This window comes from Oncorhynchus mykiss, chromosome 25, assembly GCF_057628025.1.
Source record: "Oncorhynchus mykiss isolate SJ-2025 chromosome 25, ASM5762802v1, whole genome shotgun sequence".
NCBI lineage: Eukaryota > Metazoa > Chordata > Actinopteri > Salmoniformes > Salmonidae > Oncorhynchus > Oncorhynchus mykiss.
This window is the reverse complement of record NC_143046.1, coordinates 60,488,539-60,509,966: the sequence shown is the minus strand read 5'-3', so window position 1 is coordinate 60,509,966 and position 21,428 is coordinate 60,488,539. Positions and strand designations below refer to the sequence as shown.

Genomic DNA, 21,428 nt, shown 5'->3' with positions numbered 1-21,428 from the left:
AAATCAAACCAACCGAGCTGTTGTAGCAATATTAAAGAGCAGCCACAGATAGGAGAGAAAGATTACGACTAGTCCTCTAGACTGATGTAGGACACAGAGCTCTGACAACAGATTACTATTCACAACACAGCTGGCTCTGATGGAGATCCTCACTCTGGTCTGCTGCTCGTCTTTCTGACTGCCATCTGGCCGTCGCTAAGATGTTTGAGGCGAGCTTCACCAGCATAAAGGACAAATCAAACTTGTCATACTGAAACAACAAACGACGTATGATTTCGCCAAGTTACAGGACTCGGTAGCAATAAGTGTGTTACTATGGTAACAGCAACTGATGTAGCAACAGAGAAGGTAACTACATACACTATATATATATATTCAGTGGAGGTTGAAATTGTTGACACCCCTGATAAAGATGAGCAATAATGACTGTATAAAATAAATAATTAAAAAGACAGCTATATTAATGCTCTAAAAAAAAAAGTTAATTATATTATTTTATACTAATACAATTGATCAGGAGAGAGAGATTGTTTAAAAGTAATACCATTTTTTTCTTCTCAAAAAAAGGTAGGGGTCAAAATGATTGACACCCCTAAAGATTCTAATAAAAGAGTAAAACGTTTTGTATTTGGTCCCATATTCCTAGCACACAAGGACTACATCACGCTTGTGACTGTACAAACGTGTTGGATGCATTTGCAATTCATTTTGGTTGTGTTTCAGATCATTTTGTGCCCTATAGAAATAAATGGTAAATAATGTAGCGTCATTTTGGAGTCACTTTTATTGTAAATAAGCGTAAAATATGTTCCTAAACACATCTACATTAATGTGGATGCTACCATGATTAAGGATAATCCTGAATAAATCATGAATAATGATGAGTGAGAAAAGTCGCAGAGGGTCAAACAAAGATCATATAATTTGACCCTGACCTTTGAGAAAAAAACTATTACTTGTTAAACTCTTTCTCTGAGCAATTTAGTATATAGTATATTAGTATAAAACATACAATTTACACCCCCAAATCTAGCATAAAATATAGCTTGTATTTAAAATGTCTTATATTCTACAGTTATTATTGAAAGAAGAAGGGTGCAGAACCAATGTACATCGAGGTGCAACTAATGAAGGCCATTGTGGCCTGAAACATCTTTCTTTGAACTTTGAACTTAAATAAAACACATTGTTAATGGTGAGCGAGTGATACACTTTTCCTTTGCAGTTATTATTGCTCATTTTTATCAAGGGTGTCAATCACTTTGGTCCCCACTGTACATACATCATAGTGCTTGTATGGGATTATGACACACAATGTAATATTAATTCCGACTGTACATAAGAGTACATACTGTTATTATAGTATGTTGACTGTAGACTGTTCCAACCCCCCCCCCCCCCCCCCCAGAAGCTTGAGCTAAATCCAATTCTGGATCCAAAGGGTATTAACCAAACTCAGACCCAGCGCTGGGGAAATAACACAGATTACTGTGTACTGGGAACCTTTATCCAACCCAAAGCGGCTTTACACAGTCCGACTGGTCTGTACTCGCCATTCATGACTAAACAGTCTTGCAAAATGTTCCACGAACTGAGCTAACTTGATCTATGACTATCCTACCCCTCTCTGTGTGACCGGATACAAAGACAACTCTACCTACTGATAAGCATGTAGTCTGGCCTACATCTGAAACAGCTTTGAATTAGTTGTAAACTTACACATTTTAAAGACCCACTGCAGTCAAAATGATGTTTTCCTGTGTTTTATATCATATTGTACAACAGTTGATGAAACTAACATTGTAAAAGTGTTACTTCCTGGTAGTTGCTGGTTGAAAATACAATCTACACAGGACCTTCTAATCAGCAGGTTTGCAAGGACGGGAGTTTTGGCTTTCCATGGTGACATCACCATGCAGTAAATTGGTTAATAGACCAATAACTAAGAGAGTTCCAAAACACTCTGCCAATAACAGCTAGTTTTCAATTTTCCCCTCCCCACCCACTCCCAGACAGTCCTCTTCTCAAGCAAAATTTTTGCAAGATTGGGGCTTGAAACCTGTATGCTACCCTCACCCACACCCCAAACAAAACCTAGAAGAGAATGGGATAATGTTGAGTTAAGGAATGTTTGATGGTTCAATAAAGGACCAGAATGAGAGGTTCAGGTTTTTTGTCTACCCCAGGACTCTTTGAAGTGGACCGAAACAACCAACCTGTCACAACACAACCACAGAGGACACACCTGACTGTGATGTCATCTAATTACAGACAGGCACTGTGTGAGGCAGCCCTTTGAAACTGCGTTTATCATGACAAAGACCCGCACCATCGGATAAAAGTGGAGGGTATATTTGGGGAAAAACCCACCAAGTACACGACGACCTGACGACTGACTGTCAAAAGCGATCCACTTCTACTTTGAGAGGACTACTCTGCTCTGTTCTTGCAGAGAAATACACAGTTAATTCCCAGGATCCAGTCACTGAGTGACTTGGTTTAGAGGACACACAGAGAGAACAAAGACATGGGTGTTGGTGGTTTGTGCAAACACAGTTGATAAGACCACAGCATTACCCATAAATCACAGTACTGCAGGCTGAGGGTTGGCACAGCAATGTAACTGTATACTGACATCCTAAAGGTAAGGTTCACCTTTGAGTGTGTGGTTAAGCTGTGGAGAGTGGCTTTGCTATTTGGAAAGTATGTTCTACTGCACAGGAGGTTGGTGGCACCTTAATTGGGGAGGACGGGCTCATAGTAATGGCTGGAACGCAATGAACGGAATGGAATTGAACTCAAATACATGGTTTCTATGTGTTTGATACCATTCCATTCACGCCATTCCAGCGATTATTATAAGCTGTCCTCCACTCAGCAGCCTCCTGTGTTCTACTGTACTAGAGAAAAGGAGTTTGCAGGACCTATACTAGAGAGTCTTGTATCAGCAGCAAAGATGTTCATACCATGTGTTGAATACCATGCCAGAAAGTGCTGCTGTGGCATACAAGTGACAATTGTGACAACGATATCATTACCAGCCAGTATGTTGTGTACAGGCGTAGCGACGTTGATGTCCTGTAGAGGCTCCAGGGTCTCCGTGTGGAACAGTCTGAGGGTGGACCCAGAGCTGAAGGCTATCCAGATACCCACCCCAGCCACCACCATGTGGGATACAACCATGCCTTCCTCCTGGTGGGCCTCCAACTGCCTCTGACAGGGAGAGAGGAAAAAAGGATATTATACTGCACAGCCCAATGGCTCAGTTCTTCAAATGCGTTGTCTGTTTTTAGAGTAGTGGGAGAAAACCCTACTAACTTAGCCACCAATCAGGAAGAATCATGTCTCTTGAACAATCTCACACAGGAAATGCCTTTTACATGGTTGTATTTAGCATGCCAGTATATTTACACATCACCGAGTCACTGAGGAGTAGTCTTCATGTATAATACAGCTGTCCAAGTGATTTCAGAGGGTGGAGACAGACAGATCATCTGCACTGTACTGTCTAAGCTGTGACAACACACTGACACACTGACAGTAAGCCTGATGCTGAGCCTTGTCCACATCCTAGTAATGGTACACAGTGGAGATAATATTACTGTTACTGACTGTTATGGCTAGGGATTATTTTGAGAAACCATACATAAATAATACAAGATCGACTACGTTACTTCAATTGACATTAAAGTAAACAGAGAGGTAGTAATTGTGTTTTGATTTGCATGATTGTTGTAGGTAGTGCTGAGCACAATAGCGACATCAGCTTTACTCGAAATATGAGCTATGAGGAAAGTCCTGTCTGCTTCTCATAGATCCACATATAAACTTGCCTTAATTTTATTTCCCTAATTACAAAGCCAAATATGACTGAGGGCATTTCAGCTTACCCAATATGGACTACTCTGTGCCTCAGTTCTACTGCTATCAGTCAGAAAGAATATCAATTGTGGATTTAGTTGTTTTTAAGTAATTTCCCTGCGATTTTCTCAGCCTAGTACCTGGGAGGCATTACTGTACGGCCATGGAATCTCCCGCATCCCTGTTAACGAAGGGAAACTCTACTTGGCCAAGGACAGTCTCACAGGCCTCGCAGCAGGGTTCCAGTATTAACAACAAGATCAGGTATTGTGTCACTGAACCTACATACATTTGAACCTCCCAGATGACCCTTCTATCCTCCTCCTCTCCCTTTCCCCCTCCTTTTGTCTCTCCGTCCACATTTCTCTACCAGTCTCTCTCCTTCCTCTTCACCCCAGTCTCTCCCACTCGTTCCTTTTTGCCTGCCGCTCTACCTCCACCCCCCCTTTCCCCATGTAGGTGCCAGGGTGTAAGCCTTCGGGGAGAAAGGCAGGTGGTCCTGTAATGAGCCTAATTACACTAACTGGATTATGAGTCACTGTGTGTCAGAGGAGGGGAGGGATGTTGTTATTCCAGGACGGACAGCAGGTGCTTGTGACCCGGACTGTGACTCCAGGACGGACAGAGAACAACACAAAACGCTCCGGGCCTGGAGAGAGGGAGCGAGAGACCCCTCCCAGGTTCCTCTATACCGCTCTAACGCAATTAAGCCAGAGCCAAGCGCAGATGATATCACAGAGATTGGGCCAGAATTAGTAACCTAGAAATACATAACTAGAACTGACATGCCCTCCGGCCACGTTCTACATTCTAATGTCTACGGCTCTAATCCAACCACACCTCATCTAGTGGTTTCACAGTTAATAGCAGGGAGCAACATATCCACATCAACAGTAGATAGCACTGTGTCTTTAAGAGTAAAGCTACCAGAACCAGCGATGCTCTAGAGAGACTGAGCAGAGCAGATGCATGGTGTGGGACGGTAGAATATCAGAACAGAAACGTGAAGCATGCCCAGAAAATGTGATGAATGCACCAACACCCACATCTTTGCAACCGCAGAAGGAAACTCCAATGAGTTATGGACAAAATCATTTCAATTTCAGTTAAACAAACAGATCAAGAGGTCAAGCAGAGTTCATCACAATTTTCATCTTCAAATCCTTCATATTTGTACAACGCCACAACCTCTTAATATATATTTTTTTTATAGAGGCCTTGGAATATAATATTTGAATAGGAGATTGGAGCTGCAAGTTGGACCACCCCACTTTGTAGCAGTTGAACTGTAATAAAAGGTGTTCTCTACACCACCACGAGCGTGTCCTACATTCCTTTTTCATGAACCTGGGAAGCAGCTAGGATATTGAATTTGTGCCCTCTCTCTCTCACACGAGCCTCAGTATCCTGAACTACACAGAGACACGGGAGACTTGGTCAGGTACAGATAAGAGTTATGAGAAAGTGTGAGATTACGAGATATTAGAGATAGGAAAGGAAAGACAAGTACCTCCATGACAGTGTGAATGTGTGTGTGACACCCTCTGGGTGACATAAAAGTTATGAGACAGAAAGAGGCAGGGATCCATACAGGAAGTGAGATAAAGAGATGGTGTAGTTACCTCCACAGTGTGCGTGTTAGTGCTAATGATGAAGACTTGTCCTCCAGAGGAAGCCCAGACGTGGCCCTCCACAGCTAGCATGGCCTTCACTGGCAGAACCCCAAGCTTCAGCACCTTAGGAGAGTCTGGATTCCACAAGCCATCTGAAACACAAGCATACACATCATACAAATCCCTTACAATACAGTGGCAAATCACTACAAATCTGGAAGAGCCAACAACTGAAGTGGGGCAAATATCACTAAGCAAGAATATTAATGCATTTGTTAGATATGTTTAATCAGATTATGCATACATTAGTGACAGAGAACCCCTCTTAATGTCATCTGCATTTATGATCTGCATAATAAACACTGGAGAGGCCATTGATGGTTTCACAGGATTCACAATGAATATAGATGTACCGAGAGGCATTAGTCATCTGTAGAGCCAACCCACACACTTCCTACATACTGCTGTCTGCCTACTGCTATACAGAGCCCAGGACTCCACTGTGAACACCCAACACTGGTTACATTACAAATATAGCTAACACATTTCTCTGCAGGATTCATCCTTCTCCCTCAGTTTATAACCCAACTGCAACAGCTCAAGAACACAGTGTAGGCAGGAGTTGTAGGATTAAATCCTTAAGAAAATTCAAGAAGCTTCGAAGTAGTAGTGTAAAATAAGAAGTTAAATTCCTCCAGACACCTAACTACAGGAAACAGAGGCTTTACCAATTGTGTTTGTTTAAAGGGAACTCACAGGCAGCTATTGAAAGGTGCGGTGCCATACAGGGAAGAATGGAGGGGAGGAGGGGGGGGAGACTTTGAGGTATAGTAATTACTAAGGAAGTAAGGGGCTCGGGTGGATTAAAAACACTGCTTTGTGTTTATTGTAATAATAACCACAGGGTGGGGGTGTGTGTGTGTGTGTGGCGCGATAAAGGACAGAGGGATTGAGAGGGAAATTTCAACAAGCTGAAGTGTGCAGGACTAAAACTGTGCATGTGTTTAAACATCATTCTCCATCCCAGCCAGTCTTATGTAACCTGCCTCTCTGTTACAGCGTGTCGTCTACAGAGCCAGTTCTTTCCCTTCTACACACTAACATTCTATCATGTCAATGTTACTTCTTAGGAACATCCAATCAGACCGCAGAGAGTGTGATGTTACAGTAGTAGATATACATCTAGATATACATCTCATGCTGAAAGATAAAAAGGACAACAAATGGATCCCGACATAAAACCTGGCACTGATGAGGACACTCCCATTCAGGAATTGTACAAGGAAATATCAGGCTACTTCACCAGATTACATAATATAGCTTGAGATGTTTCATTCCATGTCCTTATTCCCTGACTGGCTGGCAATGGCATGCGGTCTCTGCGGAGCCATTCACACACACATAAACAAAGAAGAACTAGCATGGCAGAATGGGGCTGGCTGGGGGTTCAGACAGGGCTGTGCCTACGGCATTGTGACATGATCATGTACAATCACTCAGCCACAGGCAGGCAGGGCATAGCCACAGCACAGCTAAACACATGGAATTCAACCTGTGGTGCTCTGGCGATACGGATAGTGACACACACACACACACACAAGTTTGGGGTCCCTTAGAAATGTCCTTGTTTTTGAAAGAAAATCTATTTTTTTGTCCATTAAAATAACATCAAATTGATCAGAAATACAGTGTAGACATTGTTAATTATGTAAATTACTATTGTTTATTTATTTTTTATTTCACCTTTATTTAACCAAGTAGGCTAGTTGAGAACAAGTTCTCATTTACAACTGCGACCTGGACAAGATAAAGCATAGCAGTGTGAAGACAACACAGAGTTACACATGGAGTAAACAATAACCAAGTCAATAACACAGTAGAAAAAAAAGTTTAGCAGATTAACACTGGAGTGATAAATGATCAGATGGTCATGTGCAGGTAGGGATACTGGTGTGCAAAAGAGCAGAAAAGTAAATAAATAAAAACAGTATGGGGATGAGGTAGGTAAATTGGGTGGGCTATTTACCGATGGACTATGGACAGATGCAGCGATCGGTTAGCTGCTCAGATAGCAGATGTTTAAAGTTGGTACGGGAGATAAGTCTCCAACTTCAGCGATTTTTGCAATTCATTCCAGTCACAGGCAGCAGAGAACTGGAAGGAAAGGCGGCCAAATGAGGTGTTGGCTTTAGAGATAATCAGTGAGATACACCTGCTGGAGCGCGTGCTATGGGAGGGTGTTGCCATCATGACCAGTGAACTGAGATAAGGCGGAGCTTTACCTAGCATAGACTTGTAGATGACCTGGAGCCAGTGGGTCTGGCGACGAATATGTAGCGAGGGCCAGCCGACTAGAGCATACAGGTCGCAGTGGTGGGTGGTATAAGGTGCTTTAGTAACAAAACGGATGGCACGGTGATAAACTGCATCCAGTTTGCTGAGTAGAGTATTGGAAGCTATTTTGTAGATGACATCGCCGAAGTCGAGGATCGGTAGGATAGTCAGTTTTACTAGGGTAAGTTTGGCGGCGTGAGTGAAGGAGGCTTTGTTGCAGAATAGAAAGCAGACTCTAGATTTGATTTTAGATTGGAGATGTTGATATGAGTCTGGAAGGAGAGTTTACAGTCTAGCCAGACACCTAGGTACTTATAGATGTCCACATATTCTAGGTCGGAACCATCCAGGGTGGTGATGCTAGTCGGGCGTTCGGGTGCAGGCAGCAAACGGTTGAAAAGCAATGCATTTGGTTTTACTAGCGTTTAAGAGCAGTTGGAGGCCACGGAAGGAGTGTTGTATGGCATTGAAGCTCGTTTGGAGGTTAGTTAGCACAGTGTCCAAGGAAGGGCCAGAAGTATACAGAATGGTGTCGTCTGCGTAGAGGTGGATCAGGGAATCGCCCGCAAAAAGAGCAACATCATTGATATGTTACCAGAGAAAAGAGTCGGCCTGAGAATTGAACCCTATGGCACCCCCATAGGGACTGCCAGAGGACCGGACAACATGCCCTCCGATTTGACACACTGAACTCTGTCTGCAAAGTAGTTGGTGAACCAGGCAAGGCAGTCATTAGAAAAACCGAGGCTACTGAGTCTGCCGATAAGAATATGGTGATTGATAGAGTCGAAAGCCTTGGCCAGGTCGATGAAGACGGCTGCACAGTACTGTCTTTTATCGATGGCGGTTATGATATTGTTTAGGACCTTGAACGTGGCTGAGGTGCACCCGTGACCGGCTCGGAAACCAGATTGCACAGTGATCTTGTTGACTTGGCTTTCGAAGACCTTAGATAGGCAGGGCAGGATGGATATAGGTCTGCAACAGTTTGAGTAGCCAGGAGGAAGGCATGGCCAGCCGTTGAGAAATGCTTGAAGTTTTCGATTAACATGGATTTAAAATCGGTGGTGACCGTGTTACCTAGCCTCAGTGCAGTGGGCAGCTGGGAGGAGGTGCTCTTGTTCTCCATGGACTTTACAGTGTCCCAGAACTTTTTGGAGTTAGAGCTACATGATGCAAATGTATGCTTGAAAAAGCTGGCCTTTGCTTTCCTGACTGACTGCGTGTATTGGTTTCTGACTTCCTTGAACAGTTGCATATCGGGGGGGACTATTCGATGCTATTGCAGTCCGCCACAGGATGTTTTTGTGCTGGTCGAGGGCAGTCAGGTCTGGAGCGAACCAAGGGCTATATCTGTTCTTAGTTCTGCATTTTTTGAACGGAGCATGCTTATCTAAGATGGTGAGGAAGTTACTTTTAAAGAATGACCAGGCATCCTCAACTGATGGGATGAGGTCAATATAATTCCAGGATACCCGGGCCAGGTCGATTAGAAAGGCCTGCTTGCAGAAGTGTTTTAGGGAGCGTTTGAACGCGGACCCGTAGCGGATACAGGCAATGAGGCAATGATCGCTGAGATGCTGATTGAAGACAGCGGAGGTGTATTTGGAGGGCCAGTTGGTCAGGATAACGTCTATGAGGGTGCCCTTGTTTACAGATTTAGGGTTGTACCTGGTGGGTTCCTTGATGATTTGTATGAGATTGAGGGCATCTAGCTTAGATTGTAGGACTGCCAGGGTGTTAAGCATATCCCAGTTTAGGTCACCTAACAGAACAAACTCTGAAGCTAGGTGGGGGGCGATCAATTCACCCCCCACCTAGAAGTTCGAACTGTTTGGGTATGGACCTGGAAAGTATTACTTTGCAGGCTCTCTCTGCAGTAGACTGCAACTCCTCCCCCTTTGGCAGTTCTATCTTGACAGAACATGTTATAGTTGGGTATGGAAATCTCAGAATTTTTGGTGGCCTTCCTAAGCCAGGATTCAGACACGGCAAGGACATCAGGGTTGGCAGAGTGTGCTAAAGCAGTGAGTAAAACAAACTTAGGGAGGAGGCTTCTGATGTTGACATGCATGAAACCAAGGCTTTTTCGATCAAGTCAAGAAATGAGGGTGCCTGGGGACATGCAGGGCCTGGGTTTACCTCCACATCACCTGAGGAACAGACGAGGAGTAGGATGAGGGTACGGCTAAAGGCTATCAAAACTGGTCGCCTAGAGCGTTGGGGACAAAGAATAAAAGGAGCAGATTTCTGGGCGTGGAAGAATATATTCAGGGCATTATGCGCAGACAGGGGTATGGTGGGGTGCGGGTACAGTGGAGGTAAGCCCAGGCACTGGGTGATGATAAGAGAGGTTGTGTCTCTGGACATGCTGGTTGTAATGGGTGAGGTCACCGCATGTGTGGGAGGTGGGACAAAGGAGGTATCAGAGGTATGAAGAGTGGAACTAGGGGCTCCATTGTAAACTAAAACAATGATAACTAACCTGAACAACAGTATTCAAGGCATATTGACATTTGAGAGAGACATACAGCGAGGCATAAAGTAATCGCAGGTGTTGATTAGGAGAGCTTGCTAAAACAACAGGTGAGACAACAGCTAATACAACAACAGCAGGTAAAATGGCGATGACTAGGCAGAGAGGGTTGAATTAACTACACAGAGAGCCTGAGTTCGTGGCTGGGGCCGACAGATAAAAAATAAATAAACAGAATGGAGTACCGTGATTAATGGACAGTCCAGCAGGCATCAGCTATGTAGCCAAGTGATCAGTGTCCAGGGGGCAGCAGTAGATGGAACAGGGAAGCCGCCACTACGCTAGCACGCGGGCGACACAGCGTTTAAAGTTAGTAGCCCAGGGCTAGGAGGAGCGTCTGCTCCGACGGAGGCCGTTTGAATGCACAGCGGATGGCGTATTCGTCGGCAGACCAGTCGTGGTGGTGCGGCGGGGAGCCGTGTCGACAGAGAATCCAAGCCAGATGGCGAAAGAGGCATTGTAGTAATTTAGTTTGCTAGACGGGAGATGCGCCTGGCTCACGGCTAACTGGTGCTACCTTCGTGGCAGTGGCGTTAGCCACTATAGCCAATCGGTAGCAGCGGTGATCCGGTGCCAAGGTCCAGAGTTTACAGCAAGGATCCGGTGGAGTATTGGGCTCTAGCCGTGTATGAGTGGGGTCCGGGTGAACAGCTGAGTAGGCCGGGAGGTGGGCCTCAGGGATAGCGTCGGTACTGGGTGCCACGGTGAGTGCAAGCTAGCTGTGAGCTAGCAAGCTGCAAGCTGTGAGCTAGCTAGCTGCAAGCTAGCTGTGAAGATCAGAAGTAGTGGTCCAGGGATTACGGCAGGAGTCCGGCGTTGTTGTGGAGAAACAATCCGATACTGGTAGACTAGCGAGTATCATCCAGGCTAAAAACAGGGCTGGTATCTGTGGAGAAGGTAAAAGCCGCTAGCAGTGGCTAACAATGACTAAATAGCTTGTAGCTAATTAGCTGGTTAGCTTCTGGAGGTTCTTGAATGTGTTCTAAAATTGAAAATAATAGCAATTCCGTATTACATTGGGTGAGGCAGGTTACTGGAAGGTATAATCGAATAAAAAATTGAGAAGAGATTAAAAATACATTGAAATATATATACAAAAAATACAAAAGTACACGAGAGGACAAACAAACACACACGTCTTCATTGTTGCTGGAAACGGAAGATTTTTTATGGAATATCTACATAGGCATACAGAGGCCCATTATCAGCAACCATCACTCCTGTGTTCCAATGGCACGTTGTGTTAGATAATCCAAGTTAATAATTTTGAAAGGATAATTGATCATTAGGAAACACTTTTGCAATTGTGTTAGCACAGCTGAAAACTGTTACTCTGATTAAAGAAGCAATAAAACAGGCCTTCTTTAGACTAGTTGAGTATCTGGAGCATCAGCATTTGTCGGTTCGATTACAGGCTCAAAATGGCCAGAAACAAAGACCTTTCTTCTGAAACTCGTCAGTCTATACTTCTGAGAAATGAAGGCTATTTCCATGCGAGAAATTGCCAAGAAACTGAAGATCTTGTGCAACGTAACGTACTACTCCCTTCACAGAACAGTGCAAACTGGCTCTAACCAGAATAGAAAGAGTGGGAGGCCCTGGTGCACAACTGTGGCAAGAGGACAAGTACATCTGTGTCTAGTTTGAGAAACAGATGCCTCACAAGTCCTCAACTGGCAGCTTCATTAAATAGTACCCGCAAAACACCAGTTTCAACGTCAACAGTGAAGAGGCGACTCCGGGATGCTGGCCTTCTAGGCAGAGTTGCAAAGAAAAAGCCATATCTCAAACTGGCCAATAAAAAGAAAAAATTAAGATGGCCAAAAGAACAGACACTGGACAGAGGAACTCTGCCTAGAAGGCCAAAAACAAGGGCATTTGTAGTGATGGCAAACTTTTGAACAGTAGTGTATATATAAAAGTCTGTAGCATTGCAACTCTAGAATGCAGTGCCATATTGCTGTATTAGTATTTGTTACCTAATCATGTAGCATTATTTAATGCGTGTGAATGGATGTCGTTTCATAACTGAAATTAGTTTTATATTTAGGCTTATATGGAGGCGTTTATTTCTTGTGGTTCCTTCTCTACCATAGTTCCTTTTAAAATGTAAATGGGACTCTAATATAAATGCTAATAACGTCTGCGAGCCCACGCAATGTGACAAAGCACTGGAAGAGCTTTAGCTAGGACGCGGATGCACAAGTATTACCACTGAAGCTAGGATGACTCATCATTTGAAGTTCAAGCTTGAGCTGACACTTCTGTCACTCATGTAGAAGAACAAGTATGCAAATGAAACCAGTTTAAATTGTCATTCATAACTACCATGTATCTCCATCTCTTCTCTCAGTGAAAACATTGAGGGAGCCAAAGGATAGCGGAGAACTCCTGATATTTGACAGGGCTGTCAACAACTCAGCTTTCCATTCAGTCAAAGCAAAGGGAACATTCACAAAGTACCCTGACAAGTCCATTGAATTGAACAATCATCGGCTGCATGGAGAACAAAGGAACCATCATCTGATGTTTACAGGAAAGAAATATAAATGGAAACAGTGACATTCTGTTCAACAAAGATAGAACCAAAGTGGGCATTATTTCAGCATTGCAACATTCCCTTCCAGGCTTTACTGAGCGGGTTGAGGATCAAGAGAATACTTTCCCTTCTTACTTTCCCTCCAGCAGATACCAGTATATCCTCTATCCCCTCTCTCACACAACACAAAGTGCCCTGTTGGAGGGAAGGCAGCTTTACTCAACCTGGATTGGGATCAGGGATTTACCATGTTTCCTTCTCACCACCTCTGGATATGTAACAAAATATTATCTGGGAATGCAGTTGGAACAACTGAACCCCAGTTGCTGACTGGGTTTAGTTTTTCTATTGATTGGCAGGGTAGCCTTTTCACCTTGGTTCACCGAGCAAAATAAGTAGCTGACCGAAGCATCCCTGACCCTCAGAGCTGGAAATGAGATAAAAGGTTAAGTCAGAGGCTAGTGGACTAAACTCAACTCCATGATAAACATCTCAATGGAGATAAGTTGCGATGAGTATTGGCAGAGTATACATCCAACTACAATGCATTCTGAAATAATTCAGACCCCTTGACTTTTCCCACTTTCAAGTTACAGCCTAATTTTAAAATAGATTCAATTGATTGTCCACAATCAATCTACACACAATACCCCATAATGACAAAGCAAAAACTGTTTTTTTATAAATGTATGCACGTTTACATAAAACAAAGAAATTACATTTACAAGTATTCAGACCCTTTACGCAGTACTTTGTTGAAGCGCCTTTGGCAGCGATTACAGCCTCGAATCTTCTTGGGTATGACGCTGTAAACGTGGCAGACCTGTATTTGGGGAGTTTCTCCTATTCTTCTCTGCAGATCCTCTCAAGCTCCATCAGGTTGGACGGGGAGGGTTGCTGCACAGCTATTTTCAGGTCTCTCCAGCGATGTTTGATCGGGTTCAAGTCCGGGCTCCCGCTGGGCCACTCAAGGACATTCGGAGACTTGTCCCGAAGCAACTCCTATGTTGTATTGGCTGTGGGCTTAGGCTCGTTGTCCTGTTGGAAGGTGAACCTTCCAGTCGGAGGTCCTGAGTGCTCTTGAGCAGGTTTTCATCAAGGATCTCGCTATGCTCCGTTCATCTTTCCCTCGCTCCTGACTAGTCTCCCAGTCCCTGCCTCTGAAAAACATCCCCACAGCATAATGCTGTCACCATGCTTCACCGTAGGGATGGTGCCAGGTTTCCTCCAGATGTGACTCTTGGCATTTCGGCCAAAGAGTTCAATCTTGGTTTCATCAGACCAGATAAATCTTGTTTCTCATGGTCTGAGAGTCCATAAAAGGCCTGATTGGTGGAGTGCTGCAGAGATGCTTGTCCTTCTGGAAGGTTCTCCCATCTCCACAGAGGAACTCTGGAGTTCTGTCAGAGTGACCATCGGTTTCTTGGTCACCTCCCTAACCAAGGCCCTACTCCCCCAATTGCTCTGTTTGGATGGGCTGCCAGCTCTAGGAAGAGTCTTGGTGGTTCCAAACTTCTTCCATTTAAGAATGATGGAGGCCACTGTGAAAGATTAAGATGGGCAAAAGAACAGACACTGGACAGAGGAACTCTGCCTAGAAGGCCAGCCTCCCGGGGTCGCCTCTTCACCGTTGAGACTGGTGTTTTGCGGGTACTATTTAATGAAGCTTCCAGTTGAGGACTTGTGAGGCATCTGTTTCTCAAACTAGGCACTATAATGTACTTGTCCTCTTGCTCAGTTGTGCACAGGGGCCTTCCACTCTTTCTATTCTTGTTAGAGACAGTTTGCACTGTTCTGTGAAGGGAGTAGTACACAGTATTGTACGAGATCTTCAGTTTCTTGGCAATTTCTCACATGGAATAGCCTTCATTTCTCAGAACAAGAATAGACTGATGAGTTTCAGAAGAAAGTTATTTGTTTCTGGCTATTTTGAACCTGTAATCAAACCCAAAAATGCTGATGCTCCAGATACTCAACTAGTCTAAAGAAGGACAGTTTTGTTGCTTCTTTAAATCAGAACAGTTTTCAGCTGTGCTAACATAATTGCAAAAGGGTTTTCTAATGATAAATTAGCCTTTTAAAATGATAAACTTGGATTAGCTAACACAACGTGCCATTGGAACACAGAAGTGATGGTTGCTGATAATGGATCTCTGTACGCCTATGTAGATATTCCATTTTTTTTTTAAAATCTGCCGTTTCCAGCTACAATAGTCATTTACAACATGAACAATGTCTACATTGTATTTCTGATCAATTTAATGTTATTTTAAAAATGGACAAAAAAAGATTTGCTTATCTTTCAAAAACAAGGACATTTCTAAGTGACCCCAAACTTTTGACCAGTAGTGTATATACAGTGGATTTTAGTTTAGTCAGCTAGTCAGGGGCCAACCGGGGCCAACCAGGGCCACAGAGAACGAGTGTCATGCAGAGTGGGCACCAACACCAACAGACAGATCTGCAAGGCACATAGAAATTTCAGTCATGGAAAAAGACCTCAAGGACTTTCCTAGAGAGCCTAAGCTATAGTTCTGAGTCATGATAAGACTCAGCAAGCTGCATGTCATGCAGTAGCAGATGGTGTAATTAATGTCTGGCTGAGATAAACATAGCAAGCCCTTGACAATGGTAGTGTCTCACCACGCTGTCTTAATGTGCTCATGTTGCTGTCACTAAACTCACTATAATCATTCAACAACAACAAGCAAAGTGTGTTCATACTATGAGAGAGAAAAATACATTCAGACAAAGATACAAGTACAGGCAGATAGAGAGACAGATAAAGAGCAGAGGAGAGCTAGCACTTTGTCTCTGACAGTATGCTAGCGCTGCAGGATATTAAAATGGGTCAGCGCTAGCTAGCAGATTAGTGACTTCTCCCAGGCAACCAGGCCAGGCTCCATGGAGACAGACCACTGTGTGTGTGTGTGTGTGTGTGTGACACCTTGGTCCCTGGAGCAGAGTTAATTCATACTGGTGATTCACCCTGTATGCCACAGGGACCGGGTCAACACACACCTAACAACTTCTCTGTGAGTCTGCAACCCAGCATCACCCAATTTCATCTCAACTGTCTAGAAGGTCAGGTCTTCCTCCAAGAGAGGCTGAATCGGTTGGGAAAAAGGTCAGGTCCTCCTCCAAAAGAGGCTGAATCAGTTCCTCTATTCATGTTTCTTGGTTGGACTGAATGCACAGTAGCAACAACAGCTTACCTTTCTCCTTGGTCATATCTGACCTGGCACAATTTTAAATATAAATATGCAGTCATGCGTAAATACATTAAGTATGGGTGGTCCAAGGAGTCAAACCCACTATCCTGGCGCAGCGCCATGCTCTACCAACTGAGCTCCAGAGCTAAATAAACACAGAACACCTACCTGGATTTAAAACAAAACCTTTTTCATTTAAATCAATTAGTATTTTAGGTTTTGTTAAGCTAATGTAGCTAGTACCATGGCTGTAAGTATACCTATTTCAATTCAACTTAAAAACAAACCGTTACCACTAGAACCGCCATAGGCCAACGGCCACTGACGTTTGATTTTGTAAATAAAATCTGCCCAAAAGATAAGCTGTCCTGCTCCTTCACTGACTTTTCCTAAACGTTTGTATTTTACACTAATTTGCGCTAATTTTTCTGAATTTTGAAATTACAAACAGAAAAGTATTAAAAGTAGTTAGCCTTTTTACTTGTAGGATGTTGGTACCGAGCCAGCTGCTAATGCATCTCTCTCTCCTCACTGAATGACAAATGGATGATAATTGTGCACCTTACTTCACAATTGAATTAGTCCAAATTGAATGATAAAGTGGGGGAAGAGGTTGATTTTATTTAGAAAAACAAGTGTAATGATGAGTTTGTGTAATTCCTATTAAATCAGCAGCAAATCATTTGACCGTGTGCCTTAAAAATAAGCTGTCATTAGTTTTTTTTTTACTATAACTCTATTACTAGGGCTGTTACAGTTACCGTATTTACCGTCCCACCGGAAGTCACGAGTCATGACGGCACTCAAATTTCATGTGACCGTTTAGTAACGGTAACTAGGCTTCTCTAAGCTCTGATGCTGCGGATGGTCATTAGTAGCCTACCAAACTTACTAACTACCTGGTACTCAGCACTCTATTGTCCCTCTAAAATCACTGACATCAATGCAAATGTAATCAAAAATCCATGAGCTCATGTGGCGCAACATTTCTATAGGCTATGCAATTGTGGACTAAAACAGAGTGATGGCCTCTTAAAAAGAAGTGTTCTATAGGCTAGGCCTACTATATTTATTTCTCAACCTTCCTAATATTAAGCACATCACTTCTCTTTAAAAACAGGAATAGGCCTCCCGGGTGTCGCAGTGGTCTAGGGCACTACATGTGACACCAGAGGGACTCTGGGTTCGTGCCCGGGCTCTGTTGCAGCCGGCCGCGACCGGGAGGTCCATGGGGCGATGCACAATTGGCATAGCGTCGTCCGGGTTAGGGAGGGTTTGGCCGGTAGGGATATCCTTGTCTCATCGCGCACTAGCGACTCCTGTGGTGGGCCGGGAACAGTGCACGCTAACCAGGTCGCCAGGTGCATGGTGTTTCCTCCGACACATTGGTGCGGCTGGCTACCGGGTTGGATGCGCGCTGTGTTAAGAAGCAGTGCGGCTTGATCGGGTTGTGTTTCGGAGGACGCATGGCTTTCGACCTTCCCCTCTCCCGAGCCCGTACGGGAGTTGCAGCAATGAGACAAGACTAACTACTACCAATTGGATTTATAAAAAAGGAATATAGCCTATGAAAAAAGCGTCCTCCTTTCGCTATTTAAGTGCATAGATGACATGTATTTATTTTTCACTGCCCCCGTTTTGAATATTTATTTCTTGCACCTCGGAATTGGATAAAGACATGCGCAGTTGCGTTCCCAATGTGTCTGTCTTCACTTGTAGCCTGTGAGAAAGACCGGATCATGTGACAGAGCCATGTGAGTGAGAGGTGCTTCGGCACGTAGCAAGGAGAAGGGAATTATAATTATTATATTCAGCTCAAGGGCACAACGGCCACTGGCCGCAAAAGGCATACTAAAGTTACATAAAATAACTCTAAATTAAGCATATAGGAGTACATGTTTCTTTGCTAACCGCTCAACACAGAATAGCCGCACGTGGGCACACCCCCAAATCGATAGGAGAAAATATATTTTATATTTTATTCAGCTATGTTCGATTGTATTCTTCGTACTATAAAATAATGGGACGGAATTCTAAGCAAATATTGTCTGCTAAATGAACTAGTGTAACCCACAGCCATATGGCATAGACAGATGAAGGGCCTAACATAAGGAAAATGCAGAGTATGCTATTCTGTTCTTCTGAAATAGACATTTTCTTCATATCATGTTTCTTTAGACCCGTCTAAAATATATAATGGATTTATTGTGATGGTGTAGGCCAGTGGTTGCCAAACTTTGTAATAGTAGTCCCATGCCCTTTCAAACACCTCCAGCTGCATACCCCCTCTAGCACCAGGGTCAGCGCACTCTCAAAAATGTTGTTTTTTGCCATCATTGTAAGCCTGCGACACACACACACACTACATTTCTTAAACATAAGAGTGTGAGTTTGTCACTTCCCACTTGACGGGTTGTGACAAAGAGCTCTTAAAGGGCCAGGGCACAAATAATACTCAGTAATTTTGCTTTTTATTTAGCCATCTTACATATAAAACTTTATTTGTTCAGCAAACATTGTGAATAACTCACCACAGGTTAATGAGAAGGGTCTGCTTAGAAGGGATGCACATAACTCTGCAATGTATTAAATAATTTTCCACACAGTCTGCCTGTATTTAGTTCTCATGCTAGTGAGGGCCGAGAATCCACTCTCACATACAGTTGAAGTCACAAGTTTAGATTAGGTTGGAGTCATTAATACTCATTTTTCAACCACTCCACAAATTTATTGTTAACAAACTAGTTTTGGCAAGTTAGTTACGGCATCTACTTTGTGCATGACACAAGTCATTTTTCTAACAACTGTTTACAGACAGATTATTTCACTTATAATTCACAGTATCACAATTCCAGTGGGTCAGAAGTTTACATACACTAAGTTAACTGTGCCTTTAAACAGCTTGGAAAATTCCAGAAAACGATGTCATGGCTTTAGAACCTTCTGATAGGCTGATTGACATTTGAGTCAATTGGAGGTGTACCTGTGGATGTATTTCAAGGCCTACCTTCAAACTCAGTGCCTCTTCACTTGACATCGTGGGAAAATCAAAAGAAATCAGCCAAGACCTCAGGCAAGAATTGGAGACCTCCACAAGTCTGGTTCTGTCTCCTAGAGATGAAAATACTTTTGTGCGAAAAGTGCAAATCAATCCCAGAACAGCAAAAGGACCTTGTGAAGATTCTGGAGGAAACCGGTAAAAAAGTATCTATACCCATGGTAAAACCAGTCCTATATCGACATAACCTGGAAGGCAGGAAGAAGCCACGGCTCCAAAACCAACATTTAAAAAAGCCAGACTACGGCTTGCACATGGGGACAAAGATGATACTTTTTGGAGAAATGTCCTCTGGGCTGATGAAACAAAAATATAACTATTTGGCTATAATGACCATCGTTATGTTCAAAGGAAAAAGGGGGAGGCTTGCAAGCCGAAGAATACCATCCCAACCGTGAAGCACGGGGCTGGCAGCATCATGTTGTGGGAGTGCTTTGCTGCAGGAGGGACTGGTGCACTTCACAAAATAGATGGCATCATGAGGATGGAAAAGTATGTGGGTATATTGAAGCAACATCAAGACATCAGTCAGGAAGTTAAAGCTTGGTCGCAAATGGGTCTTCAAAATGGACAATGACCCCAAGCATTCTTCCAAAGTTGTGGCAAAATGGCTTAAGGACAACAAAGTCAAGGTATTGAAGGGTCCATCACAAAGCCCGGACCTCAATCCTATTGAAGATTTGTGGGCAGAACTGAAAAAGTGTGTGTGAGCAAGGAGGCCTACAAACTTGACTAAGTTATATCAGCTCTGTCAGGAGGAATGGGCCAACATTCATCCAACTTATTGTTGGAAGTTTGTGGAAGGATACCCGAAACGTTTGCCCCAAGTTAAACTATTTAAAGGCAATGCTACCAAATACTAATTGAGTGCATGTAAACTTCTGGGAATGTAATGAAAGGAATGAAAGCTTTAATAAATAATTCTCTACTATTATTCTGACATTTCACATTCTTAAAATAAAGTGGTGATCCTAGTGACCTAAGACAGGGAATTTTCACTAAGATTAAAATGTCTGGAATTGTGAAAAACTGAGTTTAAATGTACTTGGCTAAGGTGTATGTAAACTTCCGACTTCAACTGTAGGTACGTGGTTGCAAAGATCATCAGAGTCTTAACAGCACAGTTTGCCAAGTCAGGATACTCTGAGCGCAGCCCAATCCAGAATTCTGAGAGTGGCTTCTGATTAAATTACATTTTCACAGAACCGCTTGTTGCCCTTTCGATGAGGCTCTCTTGTTCAGATTTCGGTAAGTGGACTGAAGGCAGGGCATGAAAAGGATAACGAATCCAGTTGTTTGTGTCACCCATTTCGGGAAAGTACCTGCATAATTGCACACCCAACTCATTCAGGTGCTTCGCTATATCACATTTGACATTGTTCGTAAGTTGAGTTCATTTGCACACAAAAAAAATCATACAATGATGGAAAGACCTGCGTGTTGTCCTTGTTAATGCAGACAGAAAAGAGCACCAACTTCTTAATCATAGCCTCAATTTTGTCCCGCACATGGAATATAGTTGCGGAGAGTCCCTGTAATCCTAGATTCAGATCATTCAGGCGAGAAAAAACATCACCCAGATAGACCAGTCGTGTGAGAATCTCGTCATCATGCAAGCGACGAGTGAAGTGAAAATGGTCAGTAAAGACAACTTTAAGCTCGTCTCTCAATTAAAAAAAAAAAACGTGTCAATACTTTGCCCTTTGATAACCAGCGCACTTCTGTATGTTGTAAAAGCGTAACATGGTCGCTGCCCATATCATTGCAAAGTGCAGAAAATACACTAGAGTTCAGTGGCCTTGCTTTAACAAAGTTAACCATTTTCATTGTTGTGTCCAAAACATCTTTCAAGCTGTCAGGCATTCCCTTGGCAGCAAGAGCCTCAATGGATGCTGCAGTATCCCCAAGTGGCGTCGGGAGCAACTGTTTGCACGCGCATTACCACTCCACTATGACTCCCTGTCATGGCTTTTGCGCCATCTGTACAGATACCAACACATCTTGACCAAAGTCCATTTGATGTCACAGAGCTATCCAGTACTTTGAAAATATACTCTCCTGTTGTCCTGGTTTGCAGAAGAGGATGCCTCCCTTAATTGACCCCCATAAACATAACAGACATATACCAGGAGCTGTGCCAGACCTGCCACGCCTGTTGACTCATCAAGCTGTGACGCATAGAATTCACTGGCTTTTAAGCGAAGCAGTAATTGTTTCAAAACATCTCCTGCCATGTCACTGCTGCGTTGTGAAACAATGTTGTTTGATGAAGGCA

At 43.4% G+C, this 21,428-nt stretch overlaps 1 protein-coding gene across 4 annotated transcripts in view; it reads right to left on the bottom strand.

Moving 5' to 3' along the window:
- The window catches only part of LOC110505397 (rho guanine nucleotide exchange factor 10), a 91,895-nt gene that overhangs the window by 10,006 nt on the left and 60,461 nt on the right, over nt 1-21,428 (bottom strand). For all 4 annotated transcript variants that reach the window (XM_021584590.3, XM_021584591.3, XM_021584588.3 and 1 more), the window contains 2 exons: nt 5,484-5,626; nt 3,039-3,213 (listed from right to left, as the gene is read on the bottom strand). In XM_021584590.3, coding sequence (XP_021440265.3) covers nt 3,039-3,213; nt 5,484-5,626 — 318 coding nt within the window. The remainder of the gene's footprint in view (nt 1-3,038; nt 3,214-5,483; nt 5,627-21,428) is intronic.